Here is an 18605-nt window from a genome sequence, read left to right on the forward strand (position 1 = left end):
TCAAACACACAGGACACCAAATATGAAACACCATTATGATAATTAGAATTATTTTAATCCCAAAAAAGAGCTCATCGTATCACAAGATGTAACATCCCAATTTAAATTTTAATAGTTAATTTAGGTTAATATAAATTTTGGAGAATATTTAGAGGTAAATAAATTAGTAGGAGATGATTATTAGATCTAACTTAAAATATAATTCTAAGTTAAGATTTTAAAGATTATTATTATTATTATTATTATTATTATTATTATTATTATTAGGAAAGAAGAAAGAGAAATATAATAGAAGGAGAGACTAAGAAATGAAATGTAAAATATGTGTGTAGGAATTAAATAAAAAAATGGGGAGGTGGAACGCACAGTGTAATGTAAAAATATATATATTAATTAAAAAAAAAGAGGAGTAGCGGTTCCTTGTTCTGTGATCTACACGCGTGCGCGCATATATATATAATAAGGAAAGGAAAGAAAAAGGAGGTGGGGCTCACAATTTTTTTTTAAAAGCTCATACCCCTTTCTCCTTCGTCCATTTAATATTTTCCCTGTGCGCGAGCTCAAACAGAGAGAGCGCGAGTCGCTGGTACGGGAGATTTGAGTTTTAAAGGTAAGAGTTTTTAATAGAATATTTAGAGTGTGATTTTAAGCTTTTTACGACTAAGAAAGTGTTCTAAAAATTTTTTCTTAGCCATCCTTCCTCTTTGATTTCTGATTTTGTGGTAGTAGAAAATGTAGGGTTTGAAAGAGGGATGAATTTTTGTTGAATAAATATGATTGTTGAGGTTGTTAGTAGTATAATAAATATTCTACAGTATAAATTTATTAGTGGACTTTGAATTTGAGGCTTATGGATTAAATCTTAGGCTAGATTTTTATTAAATTCAAAAATATATGTTGATTTATTGAAATTTAGATGATTATTTGGAATGAAAAATGGATTATTATGGCTATAGGATTTATTGAGATTTAGATGATTATTTAGAATGAAAAATGGATTATTATGACTATAGGATGATAATTCTAAGCTTGAGACTCAATTTCTAATTTTTGGGCATTTTAGGTGTGAATTTATGAAATGAAAAGAAAAATTTTGATAATAGAAATTGGTTTAGATGTTGATTTTAGCTTATTAATATTTATTGATGACTAAAAGAGGAGTTAAAAATTTTACTTAACAGTACTAACTCTAGATTTGTATTAAGATTGAGATTAAAAATTATGTTATATTCTCTAATCCTATTTTTAGAGTTATCTTATTAGTTTCAATAATTGAAACTAATATTTATAAATAATATGTTATTTGTAGATTGTGTTGTTGGTGAATATTGTGGTGGGAGAAAATTTGTAAGGAATAATTTATTAAAAGAGCCACAAGGTAATCATGCTTTTAATTTGTGCTTAGTGTTGCTTCATGTTAACTGGGTAAATATTGAAAAAATTATGAATTGTTGTTAAGAAATTACCTTATTATGTTTATGGAAAAATTGTGAAAATGTGAATTTGCATTTTGAAGTATTTTTGTCAAGTGGGATGTCATATTGTAATATTATTAAAAATGAGAAAATTATGAAGATTGTAATATTATATAATTGTACAATATTGTTATGAATTTGTTTGATTAGTGTAGGAGGTGTTGGGAGACTTGTTTTTGTTGTTGCATTTATGTGCCACGTGGCATGCCCCGATTGGAGCCCAATAGGTGGCTTGTAAGGGCTCGGACTAATCTACCTTTGGTCGGGTAATCTAGCACCAAGTGAAGGCTACGGCTCAAGGTTAATGGAGGGAGATAAGGATGGTTGTTTGTTATGCATTGTAATATTTCTTGTATTTTGTTAGAATTATATTATCGTTATTTCCCTACTTAGTAAGCACACATTTAACTGTTTGTATACACTATCATAAATTAGCATTGGTTATTGAGACTTTTGAGTCTCATTATGTGGTTAACAATTTTCAAGAGAAGAGCCACGAGTGGCGCATGGAGGAGTCCCTGAGGCTTAGTGGCATAGATCCATTGTATTTTTTAGGTATTTAATTTATGATTTTTAATATGTTATATTGTCAATATTAGGGTTTTTGTTTATTGATAATTATATGAATGTAATGATGTAATCATGTCCTTCAAACTATTTATACTTTTGGTACATTTTGGATGACTGTAATTTTGATCTCTGATTTATTTTGGATGGTTTGAAATGGCATGATTATAAGGCCAAATAATTGACTTATTTTGGAAATTGATTAAGTTGTTAGTTATTGGTCTATAATTTGCACTTGTTAGGAGTATAAGGATGAAAATGTGGTTTAAGCCTAATGGCATGTAGGAAGTAAAAATTTATTTGAAATATTCTATTGTGCAAGCTTAAGCCAATTATAAAATATTTTATATTGAATTTATTGATATAAAATATTTTAGGTGGCTGTAACCCAACTATGATTGTAAATGTATATTAGTTGTATAAAATTATTTTGTATTATTTAAAAAAGGGGTTTAATCTTTTCTATCATGGTAGTGTTTAAAATTATAAAATTATTTTAAAAAAATAATAGGATAAGTTGACTTTTGTTTACCATGGTAGACACTTTCCTACCATGGTTAAGTTAAATTATTTTTTTTAAAAAAAAATTTTAGGGTGTTACATAAGAGTTAAAAGAATATTTAAGAAAATGAAATCCCAAGAAAACCCTTTTCATTTTTTATTTGAGTTTAAACTATAATTTAAAACCAAATAAATAAGACAACAGAAGCATGCAAGTATTATCACATGAAAATATTAAGCAAAACACAAATGGATTGCATAGAGGGAAAGTTTAGAGTTAGGGTTAACGATCATGGTTTATTTTGTTATGAATTTAAAAGTTTAAAATTTATTTTGTATATTTTAAGAGTTAAGGATTCAGGAAAATTTTTGAGTAATAGTTCAACGTCCTATCTGCTCAATAACCCTTCTTTAAATTATCATTTTCAAGCAATTAAAATATTTATGATCTTGTGTGAACAGTGATAGGTGAACTATATAAGTGAACTTGATAGGCAGAGGCCCAACTTACAACCTTATAACAGTCAATTATTTCCTATCTTTTTACTGATCGAGTCAAATATAATGATAGAAATTAATTAATTATTAAAGTAGTTATTGATACAATACATATGATGTGATCAGTCAATAACCAACATATATGACTCTTTTCATCTTCTCCACTATCTTTGCACTATTTGAAAATTAAGGGATCTAGTAGGTTGTGAGTCTATTTAAACTTGAGGTAATTGAGGTTTTATTATTAATTTATATTTTTTCTAGATCAGCTACTCTCATTGAATTCTATTCTGATCATTTTATGTCGTTTATTGAGATATTTTCAAGAGTCACATAATTGATAACCATTTTTTTAGATATGAAAGTGATTTGGCGCAGGACTACATGGCCGGTGGAATTGTATGATTAAAATAGAATTCACTCTGGTAAAAAAAAAAAAGAAAGTATGAAGCTAGCCGTTTTGTGATTTTTGAAAGTGAAGTCATCCTCCAATGTTAATTGCACGTGCCATATGTATAATTAATGGTCATATTTTATGATAATTGATTTACAAGACTGATTTTAAGTAAAGTTGAAAAATAAAATTGAAATTTAAGTAGATAATTTAATTAATTGTAAACATTGCCACTTGGCTAATATATTTTAGGTTGATATTTATACTATTAATTAGGTAACGCGAGCTCCAAGATATGGATGGCTTTTGTAACACTTGCCCCGAGTGTTATCCAAAAATCACACAATTCAAATAAACTAAGTGTGGTTAAGGAGTTAATCCTAAAACCAACTTAGGAAACAAACCATTTAAATCACTAAGCAAATATACGATTGCAAAGTAAACATTTAAAACCTTAAAAAAAATTATAGGTTCTAACTATAGCGCACGGAAGCAAGTTAGACGAAAGAGAAATAAAAAGATACTGTCATGACAGCATTTAAATTGCTGTCATAACAACCCTCCCGAGTCAACTTCTGGGAGGCGTCGTTCCGCCATTCGACCTCCGATCAAAGTGATTTTAAAGCTCACACGTCACATTCAAAGGGTACTATAAGTATACCAAATTTTAAAAAATCCAACGGTCGAATTTAAAATTAGACATGTTAAAAATTTGATTATTTTTGCTGTCATGACAGCTAAAAAGCTGTCATGACAGCACTTCCGGACCAACTTCCAGAGTGCACCATTTCATCATCTGACCTCCGATCGGAGTGATTCCAAAGCCCACATGTCACTTTTAAAGAATACTATTAGCATACTAAATTTTGAAAAGATCCAACGGACGGATTGAATTTTGTGCAGGTTATAAAATTAATACTGTAGCTGTCATGACAGCAATTTAATGCTGTCATGACAGCACCTCCAGACCAAATTCCGGAGTGCATCGTTTCTCCGTCCGATATCCGATCGATGTGATTCCAAAGCCCACATGAAGCTTATAAAAGGTTTTACTTGTGACCCAAATTTTAGAGAAATCCAACGGTCGGATTAAGATTTGGACACCCGGATGCAAAAGTGCAATTTTTTGGTAAAAACCATTTTCAAAATTGTCCAAATTCCATCCTAATGGTCACAAACCTGTGGAAACACTTTGGACACGTCAAATAAAATTAAAAACACCTGATAGAACATTCAAATGATGGAAAACCCCCATACATCAAAATTTGACCACCCGGGTGCCATTTCCCAAAATGGACCCTAAACCCCCAAAATGCACAAATCATACAAGAGTGGTCACAAATCAATCCAAATACCATGTATTTATATAAATACATATGCTAAACATTTTCACTTGGCTCAGAGTTCCTTATGGGGCCCACGCACCTACTCTCTCTATCCAAGCTGTATGTTTTCCCATAACACACCATTTGCAATGCAACCACTTTGCATTTGCTTATAAAATCACATATATATCAAAATAAAGATCTGCTTGTAATAGAAACTTGGTCTACTAAGTAAATCTATCAAAACCACACACCATAACCAAGTTTCCTAGCCATAAGTCTGCAAACAGACAAAAATTCATACACAAGCACACAATCCATACATATTCACACACACACACATAATCATATCCTACTGGCACCCTAATCTTAAATACATTACAATATATTTTCTCAAAAGAAAGGAGTTGCAGTTCTTTACAAATCACAAGCAAACCCCTAGCTTTGCTCCTTTCCCCGTCCACCACTGGATCCTTCGCCTGGACCTAGAATATTGAAAAGAAAGGGGTGAGACAACCACAGTCTCAGTAACAGTGAAATTTACATTGATTATTACAAAGTAAGCCATAATCAAATAAACGAATAATAAATTCAACATAGTATATAATTTAGCCATTTAAAATGCATGAATGCATGACCTAGGCCGGTATGGCCTTTCATGACCAACAGAATGCCCCCTGGCACTCTTTAACTCGCAGGTAAACCTTATACCTACTTGTACCTCCATAGGCACAAAACATAATCTAAGGCATGATCTAATCCACCGAACTGCCTATGCCCCTTCGACGTGAATCCTGAGCAGTCAAAGCTAACTCCCTCCCAGAGCCAGCCCGACTTACTCTCCATGTGAGGGCTACCTTGGCCTAGGCACTCAACCTCACACTTCATATGTCGGATTCCCTCCCCCACTGAGAGGTGTCGAACACTCAATACACTAACCACTTTAGTGCACTGAGCCCACAATACGTAAGACAACACTGAGTACTGACAGTGTGCCATAGAATATCAAAAATCCACACCTTCTCATTGGTGAACTCCTACCGAGATCATGCCTTTTACTCTTGTCTACCTTTCCTGAGTATTGACTATTCAACACTCTAAAGTAGTATAATATTTATAAATCTCATTTCCATAAAAACATTGTTATTAAACAATTAGAAAATATATTTGCACTATAATCAAAGTAGTACCCCATAACTCCTTATAAAGCACATTTAATCTTTTAAAACATGTAATGCATGATAACTAGTAATATTTATTCAAAAATAGCTAAAACAAAGTAATAAGAAATATAAATTCCCCTGTTACCTCAACCCTTTGGTACTAAAAGGGTTCCCCTTGTACAAAATAGGGCTCGGCTTGTTCCTTACTTCTCAATAAGTTCCACCAACAATTTTCTACAACATATAAGTGATCCACATCACTTATCATGACAAATAGCATTAATGAAGACTATAACTTATACCACACAACTTAGGTCAATGAGTCATAATCCACCCTAATGGTCCATATATTAAACCAACCATTCACATAGTATCACTTAACCACCAAAACCATTTATTAGCCATCACTAGGCTAATTTTCAATTTATATAATTTTTTAATCAATTAAAAACCTTTACTTAGTGCCACCAACTTTCACCATTAGCCCTTATAATGAAAACCAAACCTTAATTTAAATCTTATTGGGCTCAAATAGCAAAATTATAACTAAATCAATAGGCTTAAACCATTGAGGAGCAAAAACCCAATTTCTCAAGGTTTATTTTGTGCCCAAAACACCTCTTTTTCATCCAATTATCCATTCAAAATATTAGATCACTATATAGAAACTCAAAACATGCTCCCTAGGATCCAAAGAAACAAAAGCTTACAAGAATAAAGCCTTTGGGATCAAAATTCAAAAATTTCCTCTCCCAAAAATTGAAGAAAATCAAGAGAAAGAGAAGAGGATTGAAGTAGGGAGTTTACCTATCGTGTAGCCGAGCTCGCAACGGTCGCAAAGACTCCTAGATCCGAGCCTAACTCCCTCTCTTTCTCCTTTCTTCTTTCTCTCTCTCTCTCTCTCACTCTCCCGTTTGTGCGTTTCCTTCCCTTGTTCATTTTCTGCGTTTTCTGCATCTGTTTGCTCTTTAAAATGCTGGTCAAAAAGTTTGGGGAAAATTACAAAAAAGGGCCCAACATTTTTTATTATTGCACAAAAGCCCGGGTCAACTTTGATAATTTTTCCCATAGTTAAAAATCAAATAAAACCAAACTTTTGCTTAGTAAAATTCAAACTCTGAGCTTCTATTAAATTATTCTAAATTTTAATTTAATTATAGATATTTTATTTTATTTTATTTATTTTTTTTAAATAAATTTGAATTTTAAAATTTTTAGGATGTTACAGCTTTTCATCCACAAGCAAAATTATAAAATGTAAATATTTTCGGCATTAATAGTGAATGTGCATATTGGGTAAAGGAAGGTACTCCTCCGTCTCTATAAAAAAGAAAAAAAAAATATTATATCACACATTTTAAAAAAAATAGTTAATTATAATAATTTTATCTAAAAATGAAAAAATGAATTAAAATACCCTTGTTAATCAAAATAAGGATGCATTCATTATTCGCCTTGTGAATGAAAATGATAGACATTATGAAAGGTGATTTAAAAAAATTATAATAAATGTTTATTAAAATTAGTAATTTTTTATAAAAGAATATAAAAATTAAGTGATAGTTTTTTTTATATTCAGGAATGGAGAGAGTACAGTATAAAACTTCAATGAAATCAGGCAATGCCATACACCGTTATTATTCAGACAATCACATGACGTTTTATTTTATGATAATATACTTCAAAAAAGGTTTTAACGGAGTTTTTTTTTTTTTTTTGTGGTTTGTGGATGGGATACTCCCAAAAAGAAATAGTGAAATAATGAAGGGTGGGAGGAGGGCGGAGACAAGTGAGGAGGGAGGAGGGGCAATGAAGCTGAAGGGCGATGGGCTCTAATTAGGGGTGAAAAAAAGTTGGGAGCCTATAATTTAATTTACTTTAAACCCAATTTAACATATTTATTCAATACATTCAAACTTTTAATTAAATTTATTTAATTAAATAGGTTAAATTTATTTTTTAAAGTCTAACTTATAAGCTCAACAGGCCGATATATATATATATATAGTAATATATCACAATCACATCAATTTCATCATTTAATTTTTAATTAATATATTTTTTATTTCTAGTTATATTTTAAATCATACTAGATTTATATATTAATTTTAATATTGTTACTTTATTATTATATTATATACTATAATGGTTCTAAAGTATATTTAAAACATTTAAAATTATAATGTAAGCCTAATTAAAATGCTTACTTTTAAGTAAGTTTTCAAATAAGTTTTTAGATTAGGCCAAATTTTAAATAACCTCAGGCTTAAACTGTAAAAAAAATTTTATATAAGCTGTAGGTCAGGCTCAAGCCTCTAATTTATCATTCACATTTAAGTCTATTTAATTAAAATTTAATTCAACCTAATTTATTTTTATCTCTAATTGTAATCATGTTACCTTGTTTGGAGTCGCGGCCTCATCGTGCCTTTCCTTATTATTAAATATCATTAGCTTAATTAACAAGTCCTGCCTGTCGTTTCCGTTCTCGTCCACCATGCATCGGCCCAACCCGATCCTTTCCGGGTCTTCTTGCTTTTCTTTCTCATCAACTGGACCCAAGCAACATATTACATCACATCGGGCATTGGCTTTGCACAAAGGAACCGAGGCACTTTGGGTGGTGCCACGCAGGCCTCCAAGAATCATGGGGCAACTAGAGTTTGACGCGTGTCTCATCCGACCCCTTGTCGTCTCTCCCTTTCCTAATTTGTTCAATGTGATCATCACCCTTCATTAGTTTGGTCCCAAGAGTGAAGACACCGAGACGTGGTCAGATATATCCAAATCCATGTCTCCATCTCTCTCCGCCTGTCCACGTGCGCCAATCCGCATTGGATCCCAGCCCGGCCCGCTTTTTGCCATAGAATTTCCTTTTTGAATTCCTATATATCATTTAATTAACTAATTAAATTATTAACCCCTCGCCCTCACTCGTAAAATGCTTGTCTCTTCCTTGCATTCATCCATCAGGGAAGCCCAAAAAAAACAACAAAAGAAAAACTGTGATCAACTGCTCTCTCCCCAAAGCACTGCCAACTCTCTCTCACCCTCTGACTGTTTTCGGTTATCACAAAGCACTTGAAGCACTTTCCTCTGTCATTCTCTCTCACCGATCTAGACTCGCTTTTCTCATCGTCATCCCGCAATGTTCAAGAAGCTGGTAGAGAAAGCCTCCGTCAAGAAGGTCAGTTCAATTGTTTTCATTTTTCTTTTCAACTCCGCTTGCTTTTTCCAATCATTCCCCGTGTCTTCTTTTTGTTATGAGCCTTTCCGATTTCCTCTTGGTCTCGTTTTCACAAAACTATGATCTCAGCGTTCAATTCATTTTTGTGTGCTATTTCTCTGAGAACTGATCCGACTTCCAGAGCTTGGCCTCGGACCGTGTCTTGAAGGAAAGAACTGGAGAGATTGTTAGGTAGGATGAACGCTTTTTTAACAATTTCTTCAGGCCCCGTGCTAACTTTCTTATTCTGTTCTCCCAGTAACGATACGAGGACAACATAAACTGCAGTATCTCAACAAAGCCATCTTACCATTTATAAAATGCTAATACAGGATAGTATACCAGTCCACAATTTTTCGCCTCCCGGTTTTTCGCTTGGTTATCCAAACTTCAAAATGAAAAATGATCTTTTGATCGAGATTGAACAAATAAAAATGATACCGCAATGTACAGCTGTATGGTTTTCATTGCCAGGGCTTGGAAAATTATAAGTTTCATCGATTGCCTCCCAGAGAGAAAGGAAAAGGAGATTTTGCCCGTTTTTTTCCATGATACCATGATATTATGCATATTTCTTCCTTTTCTTATTAGTCGGTCTTTGCACACACAAATACGAAGATTTTTTCTTTTTGATTTTGGTTTGCCTGAAAAAGATTTGGTTTTATCTACTTTGAAGCAATTACTCTTAAAGGATGGATAGTCAGCCTGGCCCAGACAACAGTGCAAATATGGTAAAGGAAGATATATATCTAAATGTGGACAACTAAAAGATATTATTTATTCGGTTAAAAAAGGATGTTATTTACTCTCTCTCTCCCCCTCGCTCTCTCTGTATAAAAAATTCCTTCTCCAAATAATATGATGAAAAATATTATTAATTGATTTTTGGCGATTTATAATTATTTAGAGATTAATAATCAGTAACCTCTTTTAATGGAATATTAAATTAAATTAATTAAAATACCGCTTTACTTTTGTTTTTAAACATCACTCGCTTGGATATAAAGGGGACAGGGTCGGTTATAGTGTGGGCCCTTGCTAAGATGATGAATTTAGGAGGGCGGTCGGTGGATCCATGTTAGAGACCGTTAAGTTCGGCTTGAGCCCACAAGAATCCAAGGCCCGAGGGTAGAGGCAACCTCAGAACGAGGAAGCCGTCCTGTGCTTCCCCACACACGCACACGCACACTCACACGCGCGCAAGTGCACGTATATTTTTATTAATTATAATCGGCTTTTTCGATGTGAGAAATTCAAGTTTAATGTATCTATCGGCGTATTCCCCGGTACCACCAAGAGCCACTCGACAAACTGAGACATCTGACCAAAAGAAGCTGCAAGTTGGCGTACAGTATTTGAGGCTCAGAAACTGTTGTTAATTTTACAACTCGCCTTTAAGCCTGGATGACTTATTTATAAGTAATTTGTTAACAACTTTGGAGCATATAATAATGTGTGTGTGTCTTTGGTCGAACTTTTTGCTCAAGTTTCGAGTTGTGCGTGCAGCCTGCTGGAAATTCAGATGGGCTAAAAGCCAGCGATTTAGACGTACGTTTGGTTTTTCACTATGGGGTCCCATCCAACGGCACTAAGTTAGCTTATGACAATAATCAGAAGATTCTTGCTCTGTCTACAAAGTACGTTGTTCCTTGCCTTTTCTTGACTCACTATGGCGTCTTATCTGTAACTTGTTCGAAAATATATACTACTTTATCGGAAGCAGCGGCAGATATTTTGTTATACAATGTTTATGCATTGTTCTGTTGTCTCTTTCAAATCGTTTCCATGGTTTTCTGTATAAACATCTAGAAGGCTTGAAACTTATTTCGTGCTTTTCTTCACAAGCAGGGATGGCAGAATTAAACTGTTTGGAAAAAATAACACTCAAGCCATTCTCCAATCTCCTGAGCCAGTGCCTAGCAAGTTTCTACAGGTTATGCTCCTTTACCCTTTCCTTTCATCAAGGTTACACGTTTCATTGCCCATTTTGTCATTACCAGGCAGCTGGCCAAATTAATGTTCCTCTTCAAGTTGTGGAAATATTCTTTTTCTGGGACTATAAAGAAAATCTGTACATTAACAACATCATGACATTTATATGCAGTTCATCCAGAATCAAGGCATCCTTGTAAATGTCACTTTCAATAACTATATTGAGGTAAGTACCTTGGAGATTATGTTTTCCTATGTAGTTCACTCAGAAACAGATATCGATGAAGAAACCTTGTACTTAGGTTTGGGACCTTGACAAGAAGCTGTTGGCTGATGAATACGTTGTCAAAGGAGAAATTACTTCCTTTGCTGTCATTCAGCATAGCTTCTACATGTAAGTAATATGTCTACGTCAAAATAAACTATCAAGAAATTATTGTTTGGGAGCATCTAAAGCCATGGGCATATGCACCTGAATTGTTAGGTACATTGGAGATTCTGTTGGTAATATTTCGGTCTTCAACCTGGATCAAGAACCATGGCATATAGTAAACATGAAATACATCATCCCTCTGTCAGCTTCCTATGGTTAGATGCTTAGCCGCTTTTATGTTGTTTTCACTTGGCTCGCATGATCTTTAAGTAAATGATTAGTTGTAAAGGTTTCATTCACCTGGTCCTTTTTAACCGGTGGATACCAAAGAGGAGGAAAACAAAATCTATTTGTAACATACTAAATTGATATTTAGAAATTTTATCACATTCAAACTAGAAACCATGTGGGGTGTGTAAGAACATTATCATTTATTTCACATTTTATAACATTTACTCAAGCATATGCTAATCCTCTAAGAATTATTGCCCCCTTCTCTCTTTGATCTCTCATAGAAGGGCTTGGTTTTCAATTCTTAAGTTCCTTAAGCATCCTGTTCAGGGATTCTGACTGAAGTGCCTGATGATACTGCCGTGACACATATACTACCTCAACTAGCAGCTGAAAGTAAGAGGTAAACTCCACAAAACCAGTCATCTCATTCCCTTGAAACATTACGATTGAGGCCAGATTTTTATTATTCATGTTTGATTTAAAGATTTTCTTCTATTTTGTGTTCCCATGCAGGGTTCTCATAATTTTTAGAAATGGCCAAATAATATTATGGGATATTCAAGAAAGCAAATCTATCTTCAGAACTGGTGGAAACATATCACAACCATCCTATAATGAAACTAAGAAAGCGACTTCTGCATGCTGGGCATGTCCTTTCGGAAGTAAAGTGGTTGTAGGGTACAGCAATGGAGAGCTTTTAATTTGGAATGTCCCTTCTCAAAACGTTGGAAATGATTTGGCATCTGATTATGCTACTCAAAACACTCCTATGTTCAAGCTTAACCTAGGATATAAATCAGATAAAATTCCCATTGGCTCAGTAAAATGGATATATGGTGAAGGAAAGGCAAGTCGACTTTATGTCATCGGAGCTTCTGACATTGCATCTCCAAACTTAGTCCAGGTATATGTTTTGCTTGGATCATTCTGAATATAATCCTCAACTTATAAATGATAGTGCTTTTTGGTATGAAAATAGAGGAATACAAGTTAATATTTCCAATGTAATTTTAGTCGTTCGTTATAAGATTCTTCCATATAATCATGACATGTGAAAGAACTGTTCTGGAAGATATCATATAATGTAGTGCTGAGCTGTAAAAGAGTCCGTCCGTTGTTTCTGTTAGAAGATTCTGATAGCTAATACTACGCAGGTAGTGTTACTGAATGAGAAGACTGAGTCTCGCACAATTAAGCTGGGTCTTCATTTGGCTGAATGCTGTATTGACATGGAGGTCTTATCAACTTCAAGTGAGCAAAGCAAGCATAAACAAGATTCTTTAGTTTTGCTTGGGAAATCAGGCCGTGTTTATGCGTACGATGATAGTTCGATTGAAAGGTATCTTCTACAATGCCAGTCTAAGTCCTCACCGTCACTGCCAAGGGAAGTGATGATTAAGTTGCCACTGGCAGATTCAAGCATCACGGCGGCAAAGTTCATCTCGGACAATCCTAATCTCCGAAATCCAGATGATGAGGTAACATGCAAAGTTAATCTCGAACAGTCACTTAGATTTCTTTGACAAAACATATTCATGTTTTCAATTTCACTGAATCGGCTTCCCTTTATGTTGCTTCTGCCACCTGTTGTCTAATAGGAATATGTTCAGTTGTTGAGGAATTACCCACCTCTTATGCCCGTTGAAACAAAACACAAAGACGGGGCTATTCTGAATTCTTCGAACTTCACTGGATTTTCAAAAGTCAAAAACTTGTACATAACTGGCCACAGTGATGGAGCCATAACTTTCTGGGATGCGTCATGTCCCTTTTTCATCCCAATTTTGCAGTTGAAGCAACAGGTATTTTTTTTTTTTTTTTTTGGTCAGACACTTCGTATGTTCACAAGTTGTCTACTCTGAGCGGAAAGAAAATAAAAGTTTGTTCCCAGTTGTTAACGATATTAATTCAAAATTTTCATCGTATATTTATTGCCTATAAAATGGGCTGTGAAGAACTCGTACAATGACATGATAGCATCGGTAAGAGTATAGCCTCCTAGGTAATTTTTTGGTTCAAGCAGGCCATTGGAGGATTAGATGCAGTTATTTTCCTTTTTCCCAAGTATTGAAGAATTGTTGTTAATTTACTTTTCCTGTTTAATAATTTATTATTCTTTTTGTTCTTTCCCTTCAACTTTATGCAGAGTGAACATGAGTTTTCTACAAGGGGCATACCCATAACAGCATTATATTTTGATACCAACTCTCCTCTTCTTGTTTCTGGAGACCAGAGTGGAATGGTGAGGTTTCTTCAATTATGAATTTAGTATATTTTGATTATTTTTCATCTTTCTTTCCTTTTCTCTTCAACCCCTATTATTTTACAGTACGCTTGCCATTAACATGATCTACAGGTTTGCATCTTCAGATTCAAACCTGAACCTTATTCAAGCAACAGCTTCATATCTCTTACGGGTATTTTATCTGCATATATTACCGTTGCTATCCATTAGTCGGCTCGTTCAGTCTAAGAGTGACACGCATTTCAATTCTTCTTTGTAGGAAGCACCAAAAAAGCGGCTGATCATATAATTCACAGTGTGAAACTTGTAAAGACTAATGGTGCTGTACTATCCATGAACATCGATCATGGCTCAAAACATCTCGCTGTTGGTTCTGACCAAGGATGTGTGAGCTATTTTCCGAAATTTTATTTTCTTGAAACTTACTTTGGGCTTACTTTCCAACCCTAGCAAGTATTCAAAATTGTGAATTTTTGTGACAATGGTGCAACATGCGAATTTTTTATTACCAGATACACGTTGATTTGATCTGAGCTGAAATGGACATCATGGATGCCGTTGGGTGAATATGATCATTAATTAAAATATTTGAACTTTCATTGAACACCTCAGCTAATGCCTAGGATAATTTTTGTTGGCCAAAAAAAAAAAAATGCCAAGGATCATTTAGTAGACTCAAAAATATATTGTGCCATCTACCTGCCACATTTGATTCCTTCTGCTTTGATGTTCACAGTTTTTTATTATCTCACTGAAGAATTATACGTAATAACACAAGTGAACCCAATTTTGTTGCAGGTTTCAGTTATTGATATGAATGGCTCAACTTTGTTATATCAGAAACAAATCACAAGTGGGATTAGTACCGGTATCATCTCTCTACACTTCCGAACATGCAGTTTGCAGGGTTTTAAGAAAAATATTTTAGCTGTTGGAACAAAGGATTCATCTGTTCTGGCATTTGATAGTGAAACTGGAAAAAAATTGAGTTCTGACGCTGTTCATCCTAAGAAGCCGTCTAGAGCTCTGCTTATGCAAGTGTTAGGTAAGAGCTTTCTAAATTGACACAACAATCAATTATCATAAACTTTGGGAGAACAAGTCTGAAAATCACGTCTTTGTTGTGACTAAGATGGTCAAGGAGAATTAACCAAAGGGTTGGGCACAAGCGAAGTGAATGATATTGAGGATGCAACAACAAAGCAATCGAGCATTTTGTTGTGTTCTGAGAAAGCTTTGTATGTATATTCTTTAGTGCATGTTGTTCAGGTAATATGCACTACACTTCTATTCATACCAACAATTCTATGTTACGAATAACAGTAGAACATTTGCTGATGCCTGCATTACACTGGTCGGATGTTTCAGGGTGTTAAAAAGGTGCTTCACAAGAAGAAGTTTCATTCCTCATCCTGTTGCTGGGCATCTACATTCTACAGTCATTCTGATATTGGACTTGTGCTCCTCTTCACCAATGGAAAAGCAGAGCTAAGGTGGTGGCTCTTTTCTTGACATGTGTGTGCGTACAAGACTTTCTTGGTGCCAACTGCACGAGCAGAATTCTCCTTTCTATTAGAAAAATGATAAGACCAAAAATATGCTTCTGTTGGCATGTGTTCCAATGTAGTTTTGTAGTCAAACATTAAAACGGCAATTTATATCAAACAAATAGTGATTTAGTCCAGAAGCAAAACGACAAGTGTTTGCTCGGAGCTCAAAATCAGTACTTCTAACCATTTCTAGTTTCTCAACTTCGTAACATGCTCTTTAAAATAAATTTTCATTCTTTAGTGTTTAACGCTACATATATTATTTCATTTCCAAATATTAGGTCTTTGCCAGAGTTATCCCTGATCCTGGAGACCTCAATTAGAGATTTCATCTATTCACCATCGAAATTAAAGTCATTTTCTGATAGACAGATGTGCTGTTCGTCCGAAGGAGATCTTGTTATGGTACCAATATATTTTACTATTTCCATAGCTTGAATTAAATAATTAATATAGTTTACAAATTAATTCAACTTCCATTTACAGGTGAATGGTGACCAGGAAATTTTGGTTGCCTCAATGATAGCCCAGAGGGATGTTTTCAGGTATAGGAGGCTAGAGATTGTCATAGGAAATTATGTTATCAATCTCACTACTGTACTAACAAGAGCTCTTATCGTGGTCTTGCTTTGCTTGGCTTCTTTTTAGGCTTTTGGACAGTGTCAGCTGTGTCTACATAAAAGAGAGGAAGCAGCAATATGAAGAAGCTGTCCCTGCCCCGGTCATCATCCATAAAGAAAAGAAAAAGGTAGAACACTAGTTTTTATTTACTTTCAAAACTCTATAATGTATGTGATTCCATTCTTTTTCCTTTTTTTTTTGGCGGGTCAGGGTATATTTAGCTCTGTTATCAAAGATTTTACTGGCAGTAAAGAAAAGCATTTGACCCTCATGGAATTAGAAGATACAAAAGAAAGCATGCGGCAACTCTCAGTGATCTTTTCTAATGCAAATTTTCCGAGTGATGCTGACAATAATGAAAACCTTACCATGGATGAGGATGAGCTTGAATTAAACATAGGTATGACTAATTTACACACGATCTGTCTGGATAATCCCTTTGTTGATAAGAAGTGCCCTTGTGGACCTAAAAAAAACTACTTCTACAGCTATAAATTTTATGTTCCGAGTTGTGTGTGTTTGTGAGAGAGAGAGAGAGAGGCTGAAATTTCATCTTTCTCTATAACTTACATCAGAAGCCCTTGGGATTTTCTGTAAAGGCCAATTCAAGATGTTTTGCTTTCCTCCTCTATAGATGACATTGACCTCGGGGATCCCAGAGAGAGACGCAAAGATCAAAGGATACTGGGGACTCTCAATAAGACGAATTTGACTGGCAAATTTCAGGCTCTGAAGGGTTAGTGACCGCTTCACTACTATGTCTTTAAGGATGTTTAAAAGATTTGTCCTGAACGTTAGCTGATTTTGCTGAGCATCCAATGTACAGGAAGGTTGAAAGACATGAAGGGAAACATCCAGAAAACATCAGATAAGGAAGAGCAGCAAGATGAGAAAGGTGGTGCAGTTGATCAAATCAAGAAAAAATATGGGTTTTCTTCTTCCTCCGACGTAAGTAATGCATTCAGCATATATTTATTCACATGGTAGTCTTCACGAGCATGGAATACTCTGTTGCGCCTATTTACAGGTGAAAAACTTGCTTCTTGTAGTATGACCATATGGTGTATACTGCTTAATGCAGTTATAGGCTCACGAGCAAGAGAGTCAAGATCGATAATCTGTCAAAATGATTAAGCTTATGATCGACTATATTTGAGCTTCTCTATTATCATGAAAAGCCACTCATTCAAGTTATTAATGTCGGGTCCATTGACAGAGCAGTGGCAGCTCTGCAATCGCTTTAAGAAACTGCCGACTTCAGAGAAGATCTATATGGATAACTCATGGTTCATGAAGGATTTTATTTGTTCAAAAGTGTATTTTCTTTTCTGAAAATAAAATATATTAATGGCAGCCGTGCTTTGTTCAATGAATATTAGATAATGCATTTACCATTTTGTATACTACATTAGAATCGTTATGATTTTTGAAATGTTACTGGAAACATGAATCGATCATGAATTGCGGCAGGAAACTAGCACTGCTAAATTGGCACAGAACAAGTTGCAGGAGAACATGCGAAAACTACAGGTATTTTATGTAGTTATATTTGAAATACAAAATGCTACGAACTACAAAGTACAACCAGACCTAGTTTTACTGGATGCAAGAAATAATTCATGCACTCATCTTGTGAGTTGGGCAGGGTATCAATCTTCGAGCTACAGAGATGCAGGATACAGCAAGATCATTTTCATCATTGGCGAAACAGGTTCTGCGAACTGCTGAACAAGATAAGCGTTGAAAAGTCTCCGGACTATACTTATTCGGACTCTTGTTAGTTTATAAATTGTTTTTTTTAATTTATATTTGTAAAGATTTTTGTGCGTGTAAGTTGTTCGCCATTGTTTTTGTGTTTATATTTTTTTTCACTCTTGTGATCAAGACACATCAAATCATGGATGGGGAATATAGTATTTCTTCCCCTTAAAAGTTGACAGGGTTTCTTCCATTTGAAGCTTGATCATTGCAAAACTGACAATAATCTTCAAGATCACAATTGATAATTCAATATCCTAGATTTTCAAATGCTTCGAAATCCATTTTGAAAGCCTGGCACTTTATACATTTGAAGATTAATATCTTTAATTTCCTTACAACGCTTTTTGTTCTTTTACTAGTAGAAGAAAGCAATACTAGCTACTTGTGTTTTGCTTTCCCTTACAAGCCATACAATGGAAGATGTGGATCATCTGGAGTTAAATTTCAAAAATTGGTCAATTTCAAATAAATGGTAGTATATTATGTCTTCGTTTAATGTATATATAGCAAAATATATGTTAAGCGTTCAGCTTACCAATTACCAATTTCAGATTCTCTTAACTTCAGAAGACCTAATTCCAGTGGCTGGTTAGAAGAACTAGGGGGCTCACAACCTTGTCTACACTCCTCCAGGAGCACACTTAGCCTGTGAAGGGAACAAAAACCACTACTTCGCAGTATTTTTTTTAGGCCAACGACTTAAAAGCATTTTAAACATGAAAATCAACATCTCCACATAC

The 18605-nt window shown here is 34.4% G+C and overlaps 1 protein-coding gene across 1 annotated transcript; it reads left to right on the plus strand.

The window, feature by feature from the left end:
- Positions 1-8866: 8866 nt before the first annotated feature.
- On the plus strand, positions 8867-18061 carry LOC129284382 (uncharacterized). Its single transcript, XM_054919846.1, has 24 exons — positions 8867-9110; positions 10656-10786; positions 10998-11082; positions 11254-11307; positions 11384-11475; positions 11566-11669; positions 12016-12088; positions 12202-12592; positions 12843-13166; positions 13287-13490; positions 13835-13930; positions 14045-14105; positions 14193-14320; positions 14732-14978; positions 15066-15202; positions 15302-15426; positions 15765-15888; positions 15970-16028; positions 16132-16231; positions 16315-16504; positions 16739-16840; positions 16931-17052; positions 17575-17634; positions 17750-18061. Exons 1-24 carry the CDS (start codon positions 9072-9074, stop codon positions 17846-17848), a joined length of 3147 nt encoding a protein of 1048 aa, XP_054775821.1. The 5' UTR covers positions 8867-9071; the 3' UTR covers positions 17849-18061.
- Positions 18062-18605: the final 544 nt, after the last annotated feature.

Source organism: Prosopis cineraria, unplaced genomic scaffold (genome assembly GCF_029017545.1).
Source record: "Prosopis cineraria cultivar Desert tree isolate PC_DT_omini unplaced genomic scaffold, ASM2901754v1 PC10, whole genome shotgun sequence".
NCBI classification, from domain to species: Eukaryota; Viridiplantae; Streptophyta; class Magnoliopsida; order Fabales; family Fabaceae; genus Prosopis; species Prosopis cineraria.